We start from the raw sequence: 20,825 nt of genomic DNA on the forward strand, positions 1-20,825 counted from the left end.
TATGACGCCCTTCATGATGAGATCGCTTGCTGACACTCACCGTCAGGGTCCATCCATAAAGATGCCACCTGTGGAACTGTACCCAGCAAGAGTCACCACATTCAGCACAAGAGGGGAGAAAAGAAGACAACCCTTTTCATCAGGACCATCTTAGTAAAGCACTCACAAATAACATCTCTCACACAGCAAGAAAAATGTTAACTCTCATTGGCCAGCAGACATGTTCTAATGAATAAGAACACTCTCAATAGAGGGTGCTAGAATATTTCAGAACATATTTTTTGTGACAGGTTTCACGATAATTGAACCAGCATTTCCCATTTGTGAAAGGAAATTGATGTCTGATAGCAGGAAATCACTTATAAAGTTTGTTTAAAATGTTTTTTAAAAAGTTAATGAGGTGATAAGGCTGTTCATGGATGCATTGATAGCGGAAGGATTCAGAGCATGCTCTGTATATTAAGAAACTCCGTTATCTGATGACAGGATGTCACTTACGAGATTTGACTAAACTCTGATAAATGTGAGTTTTGAACACAATGAGCAATTATCCACAGACGCACGGAAGAAAATCATACAGTACGGCAACATATATCTTCTGCTGGGAGAGGAGGGGGGAGGGGAGAGAAGGAAGAGGCATAAAACAGCCACACATCAGCAGCAGCTTAATCCTACAATAAAAGCGCTTTCTCATGAAGATATTGTGCCACCGAAGCACTTTACTGAGGTTTAAATTGTTTTTCTACCCAATTATGATCCCAGCTCTTCTGTAGAGTTTGAGTCAATAGTTAGTTTCTAGTTTTATCTTCAATAATATAACTTGCATTTATATAGCACCTTCAAAATAAAGAATTTCCAAGATATTTCACAATTTAAAAAAAAGATGAGGAACAGACAATGAGCGATGAATGGAGTGATTAGGATCGGTGACCACAAGCTTTATCAAAAAGATGGGTTTTGAGAACTTTTTTTTTTAAAAAAAGGAGCAGAGGCTTAAGGAGGGAGTTCCAGAAAGAGGCGACTGGAGGCGCTGATATTAATAGTGGGGTGAAGGGGGATAGTGCACAATAGCATAGGACAGAAAGGTGCAGGAGAGGCTAAAAGGTTGGAGAAGACTGCAAACATAGGTAAGGTCATGGAGCAACTTGAAGACAAGGATTAGGATTTTACATTTAATACTAATCCACTTGCTACGCATTTCAACTTGTGTCAGTAGCAGCTGGAGAATCAGCTTTTAACCTTAATGCTTTCAGTGCAAATACAATGAATTTCAGCAGTGTGCTGATGGATAAAGTCTTTTATTTACTGGAAAAATGTTGCACTCCTATAGGAGGGGTGCTCTTCTGAGGTTGGGTTTGAGGTGAATTGTTGGTGCACAGTATAGTGAGCTTTACTCTTATGTTTAACCCAAGTTATATCTGCCTAATAATAATTGATGTCGACACTGGGCAGCTGAGATGGAATCATTCCATTCCCCTGTGTTAACATTCCTCATCTTCATGAATATAAAATTCATAACAACAAAAATAAGTTCTTCACTTACGTATCTGGATGGTTCTTCATGGTTTTGGTCGTTCATGTCTGATGGATGGATTTGAGTTGCCTTTGGTCCTTTGGCATAGGATTTTGGGAGCTGGCCTCGAAATTCTGAAGGAATGAACTGGAGCTGCCAGCTGCAAAACAAAAAGCAAAATTAGATCTTCATTCTGCCGTTGGATTAAACAACAAAGCTTTCAAGCTCGAGTCTTCCTTTTACATCAGACCGGTTTCACAGTTGTACAAATTTTTACTCGTAGGGTCAGTATAGGGTGCCGTGAGTGCGGGCTGGGCACTCTTCCTCAGAAATTGATGTGGAGATGCCGGTGATGGACTGGGGTTAACAATTGTAAACAATTTTACAACACCAAGTTATAGTCCAACGATTTTATTTTTAATCAGAAATTGAGGGAGGGAAATGTCGGAGCTATAATCATCCTGTAACGGACTCTTACTCGTGGCTTTGGGAGCTGGGATCTAAGGTCTTCCTACGTCTGGGGAAGGTGTGTCAGACCACCAAGGGCAAAGGGAGAAAACCAAATAAATTATCCAAAACACACAAATATATTGTGCATTGTATATATACACACACACATATATTGTGTGTATCAGAGATTATGAAATACATATGGTTCATGTATTCAGCAGTACAATCCAATAAAAGAATGAGTATTTGTGGAATGCTTACAAACAAAAAGAAAAATGGAAAACAGAAGTCTTCAAAACTTTGTTCATGATAACAATGGCAACAAGCACAAATCACCACATACTTTATATACTTAAAGTGTACTGCATATACTTTAATGGTGTACAAGTGTTACTGGTCTTATCATACAGAGTTGCACTAGTAACAACCTGGAAATGGGGTCGTTTGAACTCTGGACTAGGTGGAATCAGATTTGAATCCTAGCAGAGTTCACTCAGCCTTTCATCCTTTGGAGGTTGGTAAAATGAGCTCCATGTGGGGAGGAAACAGGACACCACAGGAACTGTTGTGACATCAAAAAAAATATAAATACAAAATGCTGGAAACACTAAGCAAGTCTGGAGAGAACAGAGCAGCGAACGTTTTGGGTCTGGACCCTTTTTCCGAACAGTTAGCTTGTTTTGATGGTGTTGTTGAGGGATAACTGTCGGCCAGGTCACCGAGAGCAATTCCCTGTCCTTCTTTGAATAGTGGATCTTTTCCGTCCACCTAAGGGGGCAGGTGGGGCCTTGGTTGAACGTCTCACGCGAAAGAAGGATTTCATGTCTAATAGAGGCTGATCCCTGAGGTTTCTCTTGCTCCTTCTCTCACAACCTAAGCTATTCCAGGATGTTCTGCCCTGAGTGGCAGCTGGAGCATTACCAAAACTTCAACTAAAAAAAAACAGTAAACGCTAATCTAAAATTTTAAATATTCTTCATTCATTTGATGACAGATTGTTGAAATAAATCTTGTGAAATGTATCAAACTGTGTAGACACAACACTTTCAAACTTATAGTACATACTCCCTTTACTGTTTTGCATTCCTTGCTTTTTAAGGATTTTAAAAAAAATTACAAAAGTCCTTCGTTGAAGGGCAATCACCGCAGAGGCCAGAAGATGGGAATAAATCTTCTGTGCTCCAGTTTCAAGAAGTGTAATCACCATGGAACACATCCATTAGTCAGCAGAGTTAGTCTCTCACAGATGCTTAGGGAACAGTCTTTCATTTTAAAACGTGTCTTAAATAAGTTTTTGATAAAATACAGATTCAGAAGTATGAATTTGGCAGTTAGATGAAAATGTGTTAGAGCTGTAACCATCTTAGCTATTCAGATATTGAATCACCCAGTGCATCGTTCCAGCATTTTCTCTTTTTGTAAAAAAAACGTCCAGGATGTTACTTCTATTGCAGTGAAGCCATCCAAAAAGAACTCAAGGGCTAACAAAATCAGAGTATGATTCCACCCACCCCCACCATCTTTTGCTGATCAACATTCCAGTTACAAACTTGTTATTTTTAAAAATTTATTCTTGGGCTATGAGCCTCTCTAGCAAGGCCAACATTTATTGCTCATCCTTAGTTGCCCTGAAGGTGGTGGTGCACCTTCTTCTTGAACCGCTGTAGGCCGTGTGGTGAAGGTGCCCCCACAGTGCTGTGAGATAAGGAGTTCCAGGATTTTGACCCAGGACGATGAAGGAACGGTGATATATGTCCAAGTCAGGATGGTGTGTGACTTGGAGGGGAACTTGGCACCTGCTGCCCTTGTCCTTCTAGGTGGCAGAGGTCGAAGAAGCCTTGGTGAGTTGCTACAGTGCATCCTGTGGATGGTACACACTGCAGCCACAGTGCACTAATGGTGGAGGGGGTGGATATTTAGGGTGGCGGATGAGCTGCTGATCAGGCGGACTGCTTTGTCCTGGATGGTGTCGAGTTTCTCAAGTGTTACTGCAGCTGCACCCATCCAGGTAAGTATTTCATCACACTCCTGACTTGTGCCTTATAGATGGTGGAGGGGCTTTGGGAAGTCAGGAGATGTGTCACTCGCTACAGAATACCCAGCCTCTGACCTGCTCCAGCAGCCACGGCATTTATGTGGCTGGTCTGATTCAGTTCAGTTTCTGGTCAATGGTGACCCCCAGGATGTTGATGGTGGGGAGTATGACGATGGTAATACCAATGAATTGTCAAGGGGAGATGGTTAGACTCTCTTGTTGGAGATGGACATTGCTTGTCGCTTGTGTGGCACCAATGTTACCTGCTACTTATCAGCCCAAATCTTGATGTTACCCTGGTCTTGCTGCATGCTGGCATGGACTGCTTCATGAAGTGAGGAATTGCGAATGGAGCTAAAGCTGTATTTATACTACAACTGTAGCATTGCTGTGTTTTTGCTTCACACCAATGCTATGATGGTGGCATACGTCCTGAAGCTGGGCCCAGCCTGGTCCATCATCGTCCAGGGAGTCTCACTCCACTTTGCCCCAGAGTCAGGTCAGCTCCTGACTTGGGATTTGTAAAATCACTTCACACCGAAGCTTCAGCTCCAATGTAAATGCAGCAGCTTGAGACTGTCTTCTCTTACGGAAACAAAATAAATAAATAAATAGCCACTAGAAGTTACAGCTGACAACGAAAATGAGAAAAGTTAGAAAGGCATGTACAAAGAGCAACTGGTGTATGTAAGGGGGGGGAGGGGGGGAAGAAAAGGAACATTTTAAGAACGGTCAAACACGCTACTTAGGGCTTTAGCTGGAAAAGGGGACACAACATATGATCTAACTGCTCCGATCCTAAGTGGAATCTATTCATTATCTCCTTGTATAAAGGGCATGGGAGGGGTCTCCTCCAACTGAATTACTGTAGAAATGTATTAAACATTTTCACTACTTAACATACAAGACTTAAAACCAACTTTTATTTTTGTTTGACACTTTATATATAATGAATTTCAGTAACTTTGCATGGTTTGAACTCAAAAAATGAGGGTACATTAGACAGGCAGGGTATGTTACCTGCCAAACACAAACAGCAATGACATAACGTCTAATCACAGAACCGAGGGCTGGCGTATAAAGTTACTTACTTGTCCGGTAGGAGAAAGCTACTGGGAAAGCGGTACCATTCCTTTCCAACACAAATATTAACTGGTCTCCCCTCAGGCACCGTATGAATGGTTGGGTCTGTGGCGATCCTGTGGAATTCTGGGTAAAGGTCAAGTGGCGCATGGTAACCTGCGAATTAACAGCGAGACAACATGACGGAAATTCCTTCCATGTCCTCAATTTATTTGTTCTTTTCTGATTTTTTTTTCATTTATTAAAGAGAGAAATTACTGCATTTTGATGCCTTAGAAAGGAGAATTTCAAAAAAAAAGCCAGGTATCATTCGCAAATTTCTTGTTCATAAAACAAAAAAAATTCCCTGTGTACAAGCAAATCAGCAGGTCCAGAACAGCATGAATGATGTTGAAAACTTGTATTTGCAGCAACAAGGCTTTGTATTTCTCTCTCCCCGGACCCCTCACCACCCCACCTTTCCTCCCTCCTCACCTAAAGGCACTGGTTCATGCTGCCATATGATTCCAGTTTCTCTCTGGTACCTCCCCCACAAGTGGACATTCTTTATGTGAACCCAGACAACGTATTCTCGTAGGTTATCTGACCCCTGGGGTCATCACAGCCCGTCTGTCCTTGCCCAACACCCATGCACATGCACCTCTCAGCAGGGTTCACTGGATAGCAATTAGGACTTGGAACACTGGTTAATGATTTACCGCTGTTGAGCTCCAAGGGCAACTGCAGTGTACCTACTATCACCCAACTGGGATCAGCTAATGCAGTACAGAGAGGGAGTCCAGAGTGGGACCTCTCTGGTTTGTTTGGGTCCAGCAATAATCTGAGCAGTTCACATATCCACTAAGTCAACAAGGGAGCCAAGGACTCGATGTTTTAAAAACTGTGATGATCACTTTGACGTTCCATGAAATAACACTTCAAAAATGGTCTGAAAACAGGCCTGCACCTTCATCTCCATTTTTGATTTTGCCATCTCTGACTCCTGTGGTTCTGATGCCTCACTGCACCTCAGTCCAACTATGAACTGGGAAATCTCACCCCTAGGGAGTGGGAATATTTAACTTCAGTGCTACAAATACCAACATGTGAATCTCTGGCTTGGAGGTCAGTGTTGACAAAGCCTATAGACACGTTTGGCTAAATGGCAAGGAAAGTCCACTGCTTGTTCCCATATTCACTAAGGATTATGACCTGCAAACTGAATGTTTCAATCCTTTACAACATCTGAGATTTTTTGTTCCAAAGCAGCACCACAAAATCGGTGATTAAACCAAACCTCCCATTATACTAAAAACACAAAGAGATGCTGGGGCTCCAATTAAACATTATGGGGCTGGAAACCAGTGGATCACGATTCTGGCAAATACGCCAGGTTCACTCCAACTGATACCACCACCCAGCAACCCCCCCCCCCCCCCCACACCTTGCTGACCCCATCAGAGTTTTCAGGGAGGGCACCTCATCTGCATGGGGCCGATAGGCATCCATGCCCACTACAAGTGTATGGCCCATGCGGTTGGAAATTCCAGCGCCACCACTGACAGTGGGTGTAATTACAGCGTGACAAGTTTACATCGGCAGTTCCCATTATAAATGTGGACGTAGGAATTTATAATGGAAATATAAAAATATGGACAGAATGCAAGAGTTTAAGATGGGGATTGAAATGTGCCTGCTTGCCAGGCCCAATTATCCCCACCCTTTAACCCCCACTTCACCCAAGACGACACTTGGTCTTGACAACCAGTGTGCATCGCCAAGGGAGATCAGCAAGTTACTTTTTTTTAAATCAGCTTTTTCAAGCTGGAACTTTGGGGTTGTTACCCTTCAAAATAACCAGCTGCTCAAAACTAAAGCCTTTGAGAAAAATTTCAAACCCAACCATATTTTGTAAAAGGTCTCAGTGGAATTGTTTTATCCATTTCTAAGTCCTGAGCACTAATCACTACATACAGATTGGGGAAAAAAGTTCCTTTGCATTTCAACACCACAAATACTTCCAGCCACTAACCTCTGAATAAGGCCACTGAGCGAGAAAGAGAGAGGAATCCGAACAGGATGACTGTACCCAAAGCAAGCCAATTAGAGGAGACTGTATAATGCTCTAGACGGTAACGCTGGAATAAGAAATGGTAGCACTTCTGTAAAAAGATGGAAAATGTCACAGTTATTCAATAGCGTAGACCAGAAGTGTCGAAGGTTTTTCCCTGTGCGTGTTGCACAGGTGCATATTATGCAAACTGCCGGCTCACAGTGGAAAGGATATCCAAGAAGATCGCGCATTTAGACACAGACATCAAGTTTTTACAGAGCTGCAAGAAAGCAGACAAGATCCCGAAAGGACTACAGATCATGAACCCACTCAAGTCCACATACAACTCGGATTACGCTGAGAGACTCTGCCGCCGTACCTCTCGCACACTCCGCAGCACTATACACCAGTATCCCCCACGATGACGGCATCGCTGCGACAGCATCAATACTCAACACCAACAACAGCCAATCTCCGGACGCCATGTTCTCCGCAGCCTTCAACATGTCATCAATGACGACGAACACCTCACTATGGCCATCCCCACACCTCCACTACTCGCCTTTAAACAGCCACCCAACCTCAAACAGACCATCGTTCGCAGCAAATTACCTAGCTTTCAAGAGAACAGCGTCCACGACACCACACAACCCTGCCACGGTAACCTCTGCAAGACATGCCAGATCATCGACACAGATACCACCATCACACGAGAGGACACCACCCACCAGGTGCAGGGTTCATACTCCTGCAACGTTGTCTACCTCATACGTTGCAGGAAAGGATGCCCCAGAGCATGGTACATTGGCGAGACCATGCAGACGCTGCGACAACGGATGAACGGACACCGCGCAACAATCGCCAAACAGGAGGGTTCCCTCCCAGTCGGGGAACACTTCAGCAGTCATGGACCGCTGAAGTGTTCCCCGACCTTCGGGTAAGCGTACTCCAAGGCGGCCTTCGAGACACACGACAACGCAAAATCGTCGAGCAGAAATTGATAGCCAAGTTCCGCACCCATGAGGACGGCCTCAACCGGGATCTTGGGTTCATGTCACGCTACACGTTACCCCACCAACGAACAAATGTTATCTGTTTTTAATATAACGGGTCAGTTGCTGTCTTTTCTATGTTTCTACCTCTCTATCTCTGTTTTTTTTTATTTGTTGTTTTTTTTTGGTGATTTGTATATTCTGAGACCTTGCAGGTAACACCTGTCTGTCTGCACACTGATTGCCTTGGCAACGGGCAGTTGAAAAAACTGTCTGTAATCACCAAGCATTGTTCTGTGAATTATAAATGCGATTTCATTTCGTTCACCTGAGGAAGGAGGAAGCCTCCGAAAGCTTGTGAATTTAAAATAAAATTGCTGGACTATAACTTGGTGTTGTAAAATTGTTTACAATTGTCAACCCCAGTCCATCACCGGCATCTCCACATCATGGCATATTATGGAGCCCTTGAAAACACATAGAAGTTTAAATTCGCGTTCCCATTTATCTCAAGTTGCTGATGCCAACAGATCTTGGGTGTTCTGATTTAGGATTTATCCGCTAATGAGGTAACCATGCCAAGGACTACCTTTTCCAGAATTTTAAGTCCACAAAATTTGAAGAAGAAATGTAAGCGCAAATACAGCCAAATTGCCTGGACTTCATGGGTCAGAGTGCCATGGTTTTGGGGGCTGCATGTGGCCCACAGGCTGTATTTTGGACATCCCTGGTGTATACTATAAACTAATTGTGAACTAGAGTTACTAACCTGCCTACCAATGCAAGCCAGCAAATGATGCACCAATAGGAAGGTACAAGGTGTGTGCAGTCAAGTTTTAGTAGCTATTACACACACTATGCAGTCCAGCTTCCTCTACACTTTATGGCATCACTGCACGTACATGACACATATACGTGCTTGAACATTCTCAGTGATATTCCAAGTTTCAGAGGAAGCCAGAGCCCTGATTGAGAGAGGCTGGCACAATTCTTGCAACATTATTCAATGCGCCTAATTCGTGCAAGCCAAAGGCAAAACAGGTTTATAAAACAGAGACTTGCACTCAAGCCCACATATTTGAACATTCCTAGAACATTCCGTATTGTAATGAATAGCTGAAAGTCCTTGTTTGTTCCTAGCATGTTATAGCAAGCCACATTACACGCAAGACTGATTAGGAATATTTTGCGTCCCTTGTGAACTAAAGCATTTATCTCTATTCTACGCACATTTTCATCATGATACCAGCTGACAAAACTCACTGAATGTTGTCACACTGCTGGAGAGATATTAAAGACGTCTTCTCACATATACTGACTTTATATTCACTTACATTTAGCATTTGGATGCACAATAAGTGCAATACATTAACATAAAGAAAGAGGAAGGATTGACTTAGGAAACGGTAATTTTTTGTTACTATTGTTTATCATAGTATCAGAGTAGGTATAGCACAGGAGGCCATTCAGTCCATCATGTCTGTATCAGCTCTTTGCAAGAGCTATCCAATTAGTCCCATTCCCCTGCTCTTTCCCCATACCCCTGTAAATTCAAGTATTTATCCAATTCCCTTTTGAAAGTTACTACTGAATCTGCTTCCACCACCTTTTCAGGCAGTGCATTCCAGATCATAACTCATTACGTTAAAAAAATGTCTTCTCAGGTCACCTCTGGCTCTTTTGCCAATCACCTTAAATCTGTGTCCTCTGGTTACTGACCCATCTGCCACTGGAAACAGTTTCTCCTTGTTTACTCGGTCAAAACAGTTCATGATTTTGAACACTTTTATCAAATCTCCCCTTTGCCTTCTCTTGTTCTGAGAACAACCCCAGCTTCTCCAGCCTCTCCACATAACTGAAGTCCCTCATTCCTGGCACCATTCTAGTAAATCTCTTCTGCACTCTCTCATCCTTCCTAAAGTGTGATGCCCAGAATTGAACATAATATTCCTGCTGGGGCATCACCAGTGTTTCATAAAGGTTTAGCGTCACTTCCTTGCTTTTGTACTTTATGCCTCTATTAATAAAGCCCAGGATCCTATATGCTTTTTTAAAATATAAAAACAGCCTTCTCAACTTGTCCTGCCACCTTCAAAGATTTGTGTATGCTCTCTGTAATTGTACCATTTAGTTTATATTGCCTCTCCTCATTCTTCCTACCAAAATGCATCATTTCACACTTCTCTGTGTTAAATTGTATCTGCCATGTGACTGCCCACTTCACCAGTCTCTCTATGTCCTTCTAAAGTCTGTTACCATCCTTCACATTGTTTATATTTCCGAGTTTCGTGTCATCTGCAAACTTTGAAATTATACCCTCTGTACCCAAGTCCAGGTCATTAATATATATCAAAAAGAGCAGTGGTCCTAACACTGACCCCTGGGGAACACCACTGTATACTTCCCTCCAGTCTAAAAAAACAACCGTTCACCACTACTCCCTGCTTTCTAAAATAGATCCCTCTGTACTATTTTAGTAAGATGCTCTCTTTCCATCAGTTAGCCTCTCATACCCACACCCCCAATCCTTGGTTGAAAGTGCTGCCTTGCATCTAAATCAACGGAGATTCCTAGCAGTCAAACGGCCATCTCTTAACCTACATCATCAGAACAGCTCTTGAGCAAAATGGGAGCCCAAAATCGCCCGTCTCCACTAGACGAGAAATGATGTGGAAAAATTGGGCTCTCTCTTACTGAGCAGGAGATACCGTGATCTTGTGTAAAAAAAATGAAGGAGTACTTTGTGCAGCCTCACTTTTCCTGCTCCTTCAAGAGCACTTGATCGAAACCAGCCCATTAGTACCTTTAGCCAAGCAGTATAACATACACTTCACTTTATTTTCAAAACCATTGAAGCACAAATACACAAATTAGTTTCGAGAGGACAGGTCATGCTTATGAATTTGGTATTTCGAAAGAGAATTCTACAGAGAGAATGGCTGCTTTTATTTGGGTTCAGCTGTATTGTATTCAGGGTTTAAAAAGAATGAGGCCAAGGTTGGTGAATTTTGGGGTATATCATCTTTGGTTTGTATCCAAGAAATACTTTCTTTCTCATTAAGTCCCAATTTGTTTTTGTTTATCTTTCTCTCGAGAGCCCGTGTCATTGCCCTCCCAGCTCTATGAGGAAACACTCAGCAATGGAAATCAGAGAAACGGGTTTAGAACAGAAGTCAAATTTCAGAACGAAACAAAAATGTACTATTCAAAAAGAAGCAATATCTGGGTAAAGGGGCCCTGTGTGAATCATTAAACTGTCTTTTCCCTTTAAATGCTCAATGACTTGCTGTTCATTTACAGCATTTTCTGTTTGAATTTCCTTTTTATTGACCGTTCCTCCATGTGCTTTTGCCTTTAATATCATCCCTACCCATCTGCTCATAAATATCCACTGCAACAATTTTAGTTCATTACCATTTTCAGATGCAATATAAATACACACCTCTCCATTCTCCTTACATTCAAAATATATTCACATACTCTGCAGCTGAAATGCGTTTTGATGCTACAAGCTACAGGATCTCCTTTTGGTTCACAAATGCTACGTTGGATACTTTGGCACCTGTTTCCATTCCATCTGCCCTGCAGAAGCTCCTCGCTATTCAACAGTATATACTGTCAAGAATACTCTGCATCATTTTCTGTTAGACTAAACGTATTTTGAAGGGGACATCTGATTAAATTGCGTCTGCAGATGGCTAACAGTTTACTGAAGGATTGAAGAGAAGTTTTCTTTCCCTACAGCTGAATTTGTTGTTAAACAGAACCCTGTCTGTCCAGTTCAGCGAGCTGACCTTTTATTTCCATATTGCGCCAATGCTAGCTGAAGGAACAATGCTAACATATTGCCCAACAGGAAAAGGACAGACTGCTAGAGCATTCTAACCTACCCTTTCAACCAGGCAGTTCAGTGCTATTTCCCTCTCTTATTTTTTGGAATAATACATTGAATCAACTGGTAATAAATATAATTTTTCAAATATTTACTATTAAAATATCATGGTTTTTGGTTCTCATTGTGTAATAAGTTTAAAAACAATACTCTTTTTAGCCAGTTTATTTAGTTTTGGGACGTAGTGATTCAATAATATATTGGCAGGCATATAAGCCGCACTTGAACAGAGGTTCTCCTTAAGCAAAAAATTATTAACCTGCATATAAGCAACTCCCCCATTACTAGATTAATTGGCCTGTATGCAAATTAACATGGTAATCAGAAGACTGATATTAGATTTAGAAACAAATACATGCAGGAAACCACAGAACAAGAAAAGTCCCATCAAGCACACTCTATCTAGAAGTCAAACCCAGTCTTGCCCATCACTGACACTGCTCCACCCATTGAATCTTTTGATGAAAACAAAAACAAAATAATACAGTTGCTACTAGTATTTTGCTCATTACAGGTTCCAGGCATTTACAATGGTATTTTCTGCAGACTTGACTCTGTATGGATTTTAAGTTGTGTGAAATTTATTTTCATCGTTAATTATTTTGTACTTCTCTTGGGATGTGGTTAAATTGTCACATTTGTGTAAAAGTGACAGCTCCTGATTGCTGGATTTGGATTATAAAGTGAATTTTACTGATGCTTTTTGAAAAGCACACATTAATTGTGGAAGGGAGGTTCTTTGAGAAAGTGGTTAAACCTGATTGTGTTCTCTAAACATTTAAGGTTTACTGGTTGGGAGACGAGCTCTCTCATAGCTGCAGAGTGCGAATTCACAGTCCACTGTAAAAAAGGGGGTGCGCTGCTGCCAGGAACCCCTCATGACAACTACCTGCCTCAGGCTAGTAACAAAGCTATGGGGAACGAGCAAGGGAGTGGGACTAATTGGATAGCTCTTTCAAAGAGCCGGCACGGGCACGATGGACCGAACGGCCTCCTTCTGTGCTGTAACATACTATGATACTATGCAAGCCAGAAAGAAAGACTTGCGTCTTTCAAGACCTCAGGATAGCAAAACACTTCACAACCAATACTTTTACAGAAGTACTTTTGAAGTGTAGCCTCTGTTGAGATGTAGGAAAAGTGACAGCCAAATTATCCTACAGCAATGTGATAATGACCAGAGAATCTGTTTTTAGTGATGCTGGTTGAGGGATAAGTATTGGCCAAGACACCAAGTCGAACTCCTCCCTTCTTCTAAGTAGTGCCATGGGATCTTTTACGTCCGCCTGAGGGGGCAGACAGGGCCTCGGATTAACGTCTCATCTGAGAGATGACACCTCTGACTGTGCAGCACTCCCTCAGTATTGAACTGAGGATGTCAGCCTAGATTTTGTGCAAGTGTTTGGAGTGGGACTTGAACCCACAACCTTCTGAGTCAGAGGCGTGAGTGCTACCACTGAGCCACAGCTAACACCTTGGAAATGGCCTAAATTCTATAATCTCACATGTAGTGCGGCAGCAACCACAATTACCGATCTGCTCTAGAGATGACAATACTACTATACTATAGTGCAGTGTGTATGAGAGTTTATATTAACAATGATTGAAAAAAAAGTTTTGCACCTTGTGTTGGTCGAACACTTTTGTGTGTATTAAACCTGCTACTTTACAGTTACCTGTGATCATTTTTTCCTGAGAGTTTATTAATTTAAGTTGAGCCAAACTGAAGACATTCAGAAATTCAAAAAATGCAATGTAAAATATCCAAGATCTGTCATCTTTAATGCAGTTGATAAGTTACCGAGACAGTGAGACCCAATTTGATAATTAAACGCATGGTCATATTTTTGTTTTTGTGCCACTGCATCTCATTTCATTCCGATTCTCCCTTGATTTGAATACATTTATTTGGGGACATCTTCTTAAATTCAAAAAGTTCTTGGTCAGATTTAGGCACTGCCTTTATTCAGTCTTCTTCGCATCAGGACACAGTGACCATATGTCCCTGCCCCTGCCTGTAGCTGCTTAAGACCACAGCAGAGTCAGTACTCACTAGGACCTTGGAGACACCAATTTCCCAATAGTTACGCAGGCATAGATGATGCCTGTGTTGGGAGAATCCTGCTGGGACACTTATTTCTGCATGTGAGACCATCCCTCCCACACAGCTTTTACTGGACAGCAGATAGTATAAATAGCTCATCACTGTAGGGCACACTCAAACACACCACAGACAACCCAGGCAGCGCTACAAAAATTAAACCCGGGATTTAAACACTAGCACACACAATCTGCTAAACAGTGGGACTATATTGCACTCGAGTTCCAAACATGGGCTGGATTGGTGCATTAGTACAGTGATTAGGGTACTGCGTAGTGATTAGCAACCCACAAGGCATGAGTTCTAATCCCACCATGGTAAATTGTGAAATTGAACTCAATAAATCTGGCAATTTGTGAGCTGGCACCAGGAAAACGACCAATGAAAGCTACCAAATTGTTGTAAAAACCCAAACGGTTCATTAATCTGCTTCAAGGGAATCTGTTACCCTACCCAGTCTGGCCTACACTCGAGTCTGGTCCACACTATGAGGGCTAGCAAGCCACTCGGATGTAGAAACAATCTCTACAAAGATTGCCGCACCTCCAGAGGTCCAACCCATCTTGTCACGGCAACTAGGGATGGAAAGAAATGCAGCCTCTCCAATGTTGTCCACCTCACAAAATTAAAAAAGTGTAAGAACTGAGCCATATATACCTGAATGTCCCCAGTTCAATCCCCATTTTGGATTATAAGCTGATCTCAGGCAGAGCAGCAAAGAAGTTAACCTCTGGGCCCCTATTACTGCTGTCACCAGCTGCTACAAAATAGATTAAAAAATAGGGTTTGAATATGATAGATTGGTAGGGGAGGGGACTGACACTTTTAACTAATAAGAAATCTGAGGAGAATTTGTTCTGGGAGCATAAAAATATGCAATAATCTAGAATGTAACTAAATAAATGATGTATCTTTTGAGGTTTTTTTCTGCATCTCAGAAACATCCACATATTTTAAGGAAAAGAATGTTCTTTTCATTTTAATAACTCTATAGCCCTAGAAACCTCCTCAGCGGCCAACATACCCAGGATTTATATTAAAATTAAAATGGGAATGTCACCAGGAAATATGCATATTTGCTTTCCCTCTGCTGCAGCTGTGTTACAGAATAATAGGCAAGTTCGAAGAGAACATGGCATGAGGGCACGGAGGTCAACACCCCATTCTTTACCCCAAACACAACTCAGTAATTTTGTCGATTCTAACCATCGTCTTGTTGAAAGCCTCTCACCAGAATTCTGCAACAAACTGCACCATGGAGCGACGGTCTGCAGTACTCCACACAGGGACCTCCCAATCTCAATCGTGTTACTGTGGGCACTTGCCAAGTGGAGGCCAAACCACTTAGTCACAGAAGGGAAAGGGGGAAAAAAATTCTTATTGGCCCTACAGTTTTATTTTAACAGGGACCTTTCTTAGCTCCTGGAAGCTCCTGCCTCCTAATAGCTTTATGTGAATTTACACTAAGTATATATATATAAGCCTGAAAGAATCCAGAGTTGAACTGTGCGATTATAAACTTGTAGGGACCTGGCAAAATAGTTCTTTTTCTCCAGCGGCTCATCTTAGTAAGATTTCAATTTTTTTAATCCTCTTGTTTTCTCTTGAACTTCCGACTCCTTGATGGGAGTGTGGTTTCACAGATGTTGGTCTCTCAATTGGCCGTTCATGTGTGGGCCCAGACAGGGAGAGTACATGAGCTATTCAAGCATGGGCCTGTTCTCACCCAAAGTCCACACTGCAGGGATCACCAGATAGGGTTCGGGAATGGGAAACCTGGTTGATTTACCCTAAGCTGGAATCCTCACCAACAGGGCCTTCTTACATGGTATTAACAGCGGAGAAAGAGGCCGTTCGGCCCAACAGCCCTATGCCAGTGTTTATGCTCCACATGAACATCCTCCCACCTTACTTCATCTAACCCTATCAACATATCCTTCTATTCCTTTCTCCTTTGTGCACTTAACTAGCTTCGCCTTAAAAGCATCTATGCTATTGATAAAAAATAGGAGGAGTAGGCCATACGACCCCTTGAGCCTGCTCCGCCATTCAATAAGATCATGGCTGATCTTCTACCTCAACTCCACTTTCCTGCCCTATCCTCATATCCCTTAATTCCCTCTGTGTCCAAATATTCATCAATCTCAGTCATGAATATACTCAACGACTGAGCATCCACAGTCCTCTGGGGTAGAGAATTCCAAAGATTCACCTCAACTACTCCATGCGGCAGCAAGTTCCACATTCTAACCATTCCTGGTCTGTGTGGCTCAGTTACTCGTTGCTGCAACAACTAAGCCTTTGGCAGTGGCCAAGATTTCAATCCATATTTGGACATAGATAATACCTCAATCAGAAGAGAGGCAGTTCATTATGAACAAGAGCTTTCAACTGAAGTTTCCACTATAATTTGTACCCTTTAAATTGACCTGTGTCAGCACCAATGCCTTGAATTAAACAACAATGAGCTGATGACCAATAAGATACTCACAAGATCATAGTATTTTCCCTCAGGAACAAGTGCAGAAAGCACAGTTGGAAACGAAAAATAATTTATTTAACTACCATTTCACTGAAGTTGTATAATCTAACCTGTGATCTCAGATAGAAATTAGTTCTACATTTTATACAGAATTATTTTTAAATTATATCCTGCAATCATACAGTTCACAATCTGTCATTTTGGTTTTAAAATAAAAGCGACAGGATTATTTGTGTTTTATGTGGAGACATCTTGTTCAATCCCTTGTTTCACTTATACTCTTAGTCAGAAGTCTAAAAGCATCATGGCCTTGTCCTCCTATGCCAGTATGAGCTGAAGAAAAGTTGGTTAAGAATTCCAAGATGTCATTGTGTGGACACTCTGTTTGATTGCAGGATACTAATTTTGCCATCTAGGTTTTTCATGCCTAACATGTAAAGTGACTCTACATAGGATTTTATGTTCTTTTGAAATGCAGCCAATTTTGGTGGAAAATAGTGCAGATTAAATACAGAGGTACAGAGGGCAGTATTTATTTTAAAAAAGACTTCACAGGGCTGTCACTGCTGGATCAGTCATGACCACACTCCTCACAGGCAATTTTATCACTACTTCCAGACAGTCTTTCATTCACATAGAACAATGAACTTGGTCAATCATCCAATTAAGTTGAAGTAGTTTACTCGGTCGTTGTACTGTCTGTACCAGGGCAGTGCTAGTACCATGTGCAGCAGAAAATGGGAACCGCAGAGCTATACCACTCACTGCAGGGGGCAGGGCTCTATGTACACACACACACACCCTGGTTTACCAACCTCCTGCACTGTTGGGATGGTTTTCAATCAACAGAAAATACACCATCAGCTCTGTTCGATCTGTAGATAATGCAATAGGATAGCCAAACAATTTCCCCTTTTTTATATGAAAATAATGCACTTCACACTTGCACCATTGTTTTACATTACACTTTTATTGCCAATGCAATGAAAATCTGTGATGCCAACACCAAACTAGGAACTATTATAGTGTGTTTAAGCAGCTTCAGGTAGAAATGGTTGCTTTTTTCTTAAAATCACTCTCAGGATGTGGGTGTCGCTGGCAAGGCCACATTTATTGCCCATCCGTAGTTGTCCTGTACAACTGAGCGGCTCGCTCAGCCACTTCAGAGGGCACTTAAGAATCAACCACATATAGGTTTTCACCACCGGCGCAGTGTGTACCATCCACAGGATGCACTGCAGCAACTCGCCAAGGCTTCTTCAACAGCACCTCCCAAACCCGTGACCTCTACCACCTAGAAGGACAAGAGCAGCAGGCACATGGGAACACCACCACCTGCACGTTCCCCTCCAAGTCACACACCATCCCGACTTGGAAATATATCGCCGTTCCTTCATCGTCGCTGGGTCAAAATCCTGGAACTCCCTTCCTAACTGCACTGTGGGAGAACCTTCACCACACGGACTGCAGCGGTTCAAGGTGGCGGCTCACCACCACCTTCTCAAGGGCAATTAGGGATGGGTAATACATGCCGGCCTCGCCAGCGACGCCCACATCCCATGAACGAATATAAAAAAGTGTTCTTCCCTAAAGGACATTAGTGAGTCTGTTGGGTTTTTAATGACAATTCGACATCTTCATGGTCACTTTTACTGATCCAGATTTAAACTGAATGCAAATTCTCAAATTGCCATGGTGGGATTTGAACTCACATTCCCTGGATTATTAGTCCAAGCCTCTGGATTACTAGTCCAGTAATATGGCCACTACACTATAGTACCTGCACACCCTTTGTTTAAAAGGTTGAATATACCCCTTCATCAACTTATTCCTTCTTCAACACTTTAAAGAAGCAATGTCCACCTGGCAGTGGCACCTTTGACCCATAACTAAAAGAGTTAAAAGGCCCTGACAGAGAATTGTGCATAACAATCATTGATGCGTTGCAGCCAGGGACGCAGTCATGAAGGGGCAAGGTATCCATGTTGGAGAACGAAACATTATTTCCACTATTGCTACCCAGGCCAGCAAAGGCTGATTGCAGATTAAAATTCCCTCCATTCTACCCCAGCAGTGCGCCTCAAGCCTAAGCTCAGAAGAACACTCACTGCTGCATTAGCATCCACAGTTCTCATTTTTCGCACTTTATGCTTTGTCCCAGTGAGACTGCTAATTTAGTACCTATTTCTGCCAAACTGTGGGCCATTTCTTTTGGCCTTGAACCTGCATCCGCTCAGAACTGGGTGATGGATTCCCAAACTCATTTATGACTAAGAACAGTGGTTTGCAATTTTCATGGAAAAATTGAACAGAGTTATGGAATACAATCCCAATATATACTGGAAGAAATTTCAGGATCCCATGTAATAGAAACAGAATGACTTATTATTCAGTTCCCATGAAGCAATGGCTTAGTTTAGGAACCCTTACCACCCTTGTGGGTGGAATATATTAATTCGCAGTTTCAGGTTCACTTCCACTTTCTCCGCCATTCAGGATAGTGATAAAGGAGGAACACATCCTTCTGCCAACTTCAGCTGGGGCAGCTGTGAAGCTGCACGATTAGAAGCAACTCCCATTGCAGGCAGAGGTGGCAAATGAGCCAGGGTTCTTGCTTCTGACGGCTACCCAGTGATTCTTGCTGGGAAATGCACATATGTTCAGACGCCAGCTAAAAACAGGATTGGTCTCAGTAACGATGCCCCGCCCCTCCACAACTAATTAGCATACTAACCTTTGTAAGGCTTCTATTCCTTGAATATAAAAGATTAAGGCGTGATCTAATTGAAGTGTTTAAGATGATTAAAGGATTTGATAGGGTAGATAAGAGAGAAACTATTTCCTCTGGTGGGAGAATCCAGAACAAGGGGGGAAAACTTTAAAATTAGAGCTAGGCCATTTAGGGGTGATGTCAGAAGGCACTTCTTCACATAAAGGGTCATGGAAATCTGGAACTCTTTCTCCCCTCTCCCCCACCCCCCCCGACCCTCCGCAAAGAAAAAGCTGTTGAGGCGGGGGTCAATTGAAAATTTAAAAACTGAGATTGATAGATTTTTGTTAGGCAAGGGTATTAAGGGTTACGGAACCAAGGCGGGTAGATGGAGTTCAGATACAAGTCAGCCGTGATCTAATTGAATGTTGGAACAGGCTTGAGGGGCTGAATGGCCTACTCCTGTTCCTATGTTCTGATGTTCCTCATGTGCAGGGGTCCCGTGTGAAGAACACCCTTAGGGCTAGGTATTAGAGAAACCACAATCTAAGGGTTCATACTGCAGCATGAAATTATCATAGTCAGGAAAAGAGAGGGTAAGGGTAAAAAAAAATTGGAGGGTAAAACATTTTTAAAAAAATTTTCCATGGAAACAATTCCCATGTACCAGATCATATAGAGAACAGGAGGAGACTGGATGAAGAACAGACCAAACATTGAGCAAACTAACCTGCAACGCAGAAAGAGCCACTGCCCCACAGAGACAGAAGAGGGGGTAGATGGGAAACAGGAAGCGCTCCTCTTTGTGAGGTCGAGTGAAGAATATGAGAATCCAGATGTACATGGGTGAAAGGGTCAGCCAATAGGGGCGGCCAAGGTTGTGCACTGCAACAAGAGAGAGTCACCATTAGACCAAAAAACGGCAGAAATTCAGAGAGAGAAATATTTAGAAAACCTGATGGGTGGAAATAGCTTTTGTCATGAGTAATTTTTTAATTAACAAACTCCTGTAAGCTAGTTTTTTTGCAGTTTGTAACAGTATTGACTTTATTCTTCCATGATTTTGTAAGGCAGGTTGGGAGGGGGTGCTAGAAAGCAATTGACAAATATAATTCGCCTCTGACATCCCTTATTGCCGATCATCAGTGATTTTGTTCAATGATGAAACCTTAAAATGTACTGTATACATTTATTGAAGTCACGCATTTTGGGATCCAGGATTACATTGTGCAGTTTATGCAGTAATTGTAGCTTCAGGATCAATTTAGTACTTCTTTTAAAAATCGGAATTGCTCTCAGTTAGCGTAGTCATGTTCTACAGAAACGGTAGCTCAGTGAGCAAGTGGTCAATCTATGGAACAGGCTCCCCAGGGAAACGGTAGAAGCAGATCGTGCTGATTCATTCAAATGCAAATTAGTTCGATTTCTTTCAGAAAATAACATTTTGGGATACAGTATATGAGTAATTTGAAACATGACATGGTTAAGTGTAGCATGGTGGGGAGGAAAAAGGTGACTTTGGAACCTATGATTCC

At 42.2% G+C, this 20,825-nt stretch overlaps 1 protein-coding gene across 4 annotated transcripts in view; it reads right to left on the reverse strand.

Annotated features, from left to right (window-relative positions):
• Window positions 1-20,825, reverse strand: part of alg9 (ALG9 alpha-1,2-mannosyltransferase) — a 186,471-nt gene that overhangs the window by 94,621 nt on the left and 71,025 nt on the right. For all 4 annotated transcript variants that reach the window (XR_010958296.1, XM_067970973.1, XM_067970972.1 and 1 more), the window contains 4 exons: window positions 20,021-20,175; window positions 7,093-7,222; window positions 5,090-5,237; window positions 1,544-1,673 (listed from right to left, as the gene is read on the reverse strand). Coding sequence is in view for 3 of the 4 variants with exons in the window: in XM_067970973.1 (XP_067827074.1) it covers window positions 1,544-1,673; window positions 5,090-5,237; window positions 7,093-7,222; window positions 20,021-20,175 (563 nt within the window). In the remaining variant the exon portion in view is untranslated. The remainder of the gene's footprint in view (window positions 1-1,543; window positions 1,674-5,089; window positions 5,238-7,092; window positions 7,223-20,020; window positions 20,176-20,825) is intronic.

The sequence above is a fragment of the Heptranchias perlo genome, chromosome 33, assembly GCF_035084215.1.
Source record: "Heptranchias perlo isolate sHepPer1 chromosome 33, sHepPer1.hap1, whole genome shotgun sequence".
Classification (NCBI taxonomy): Eukaryota; Metazoa; Chordata; class Chondrichthyes; order Hexanchiformes; family Hexanchidae; genus Heptranchias; species Heptranchias perlo.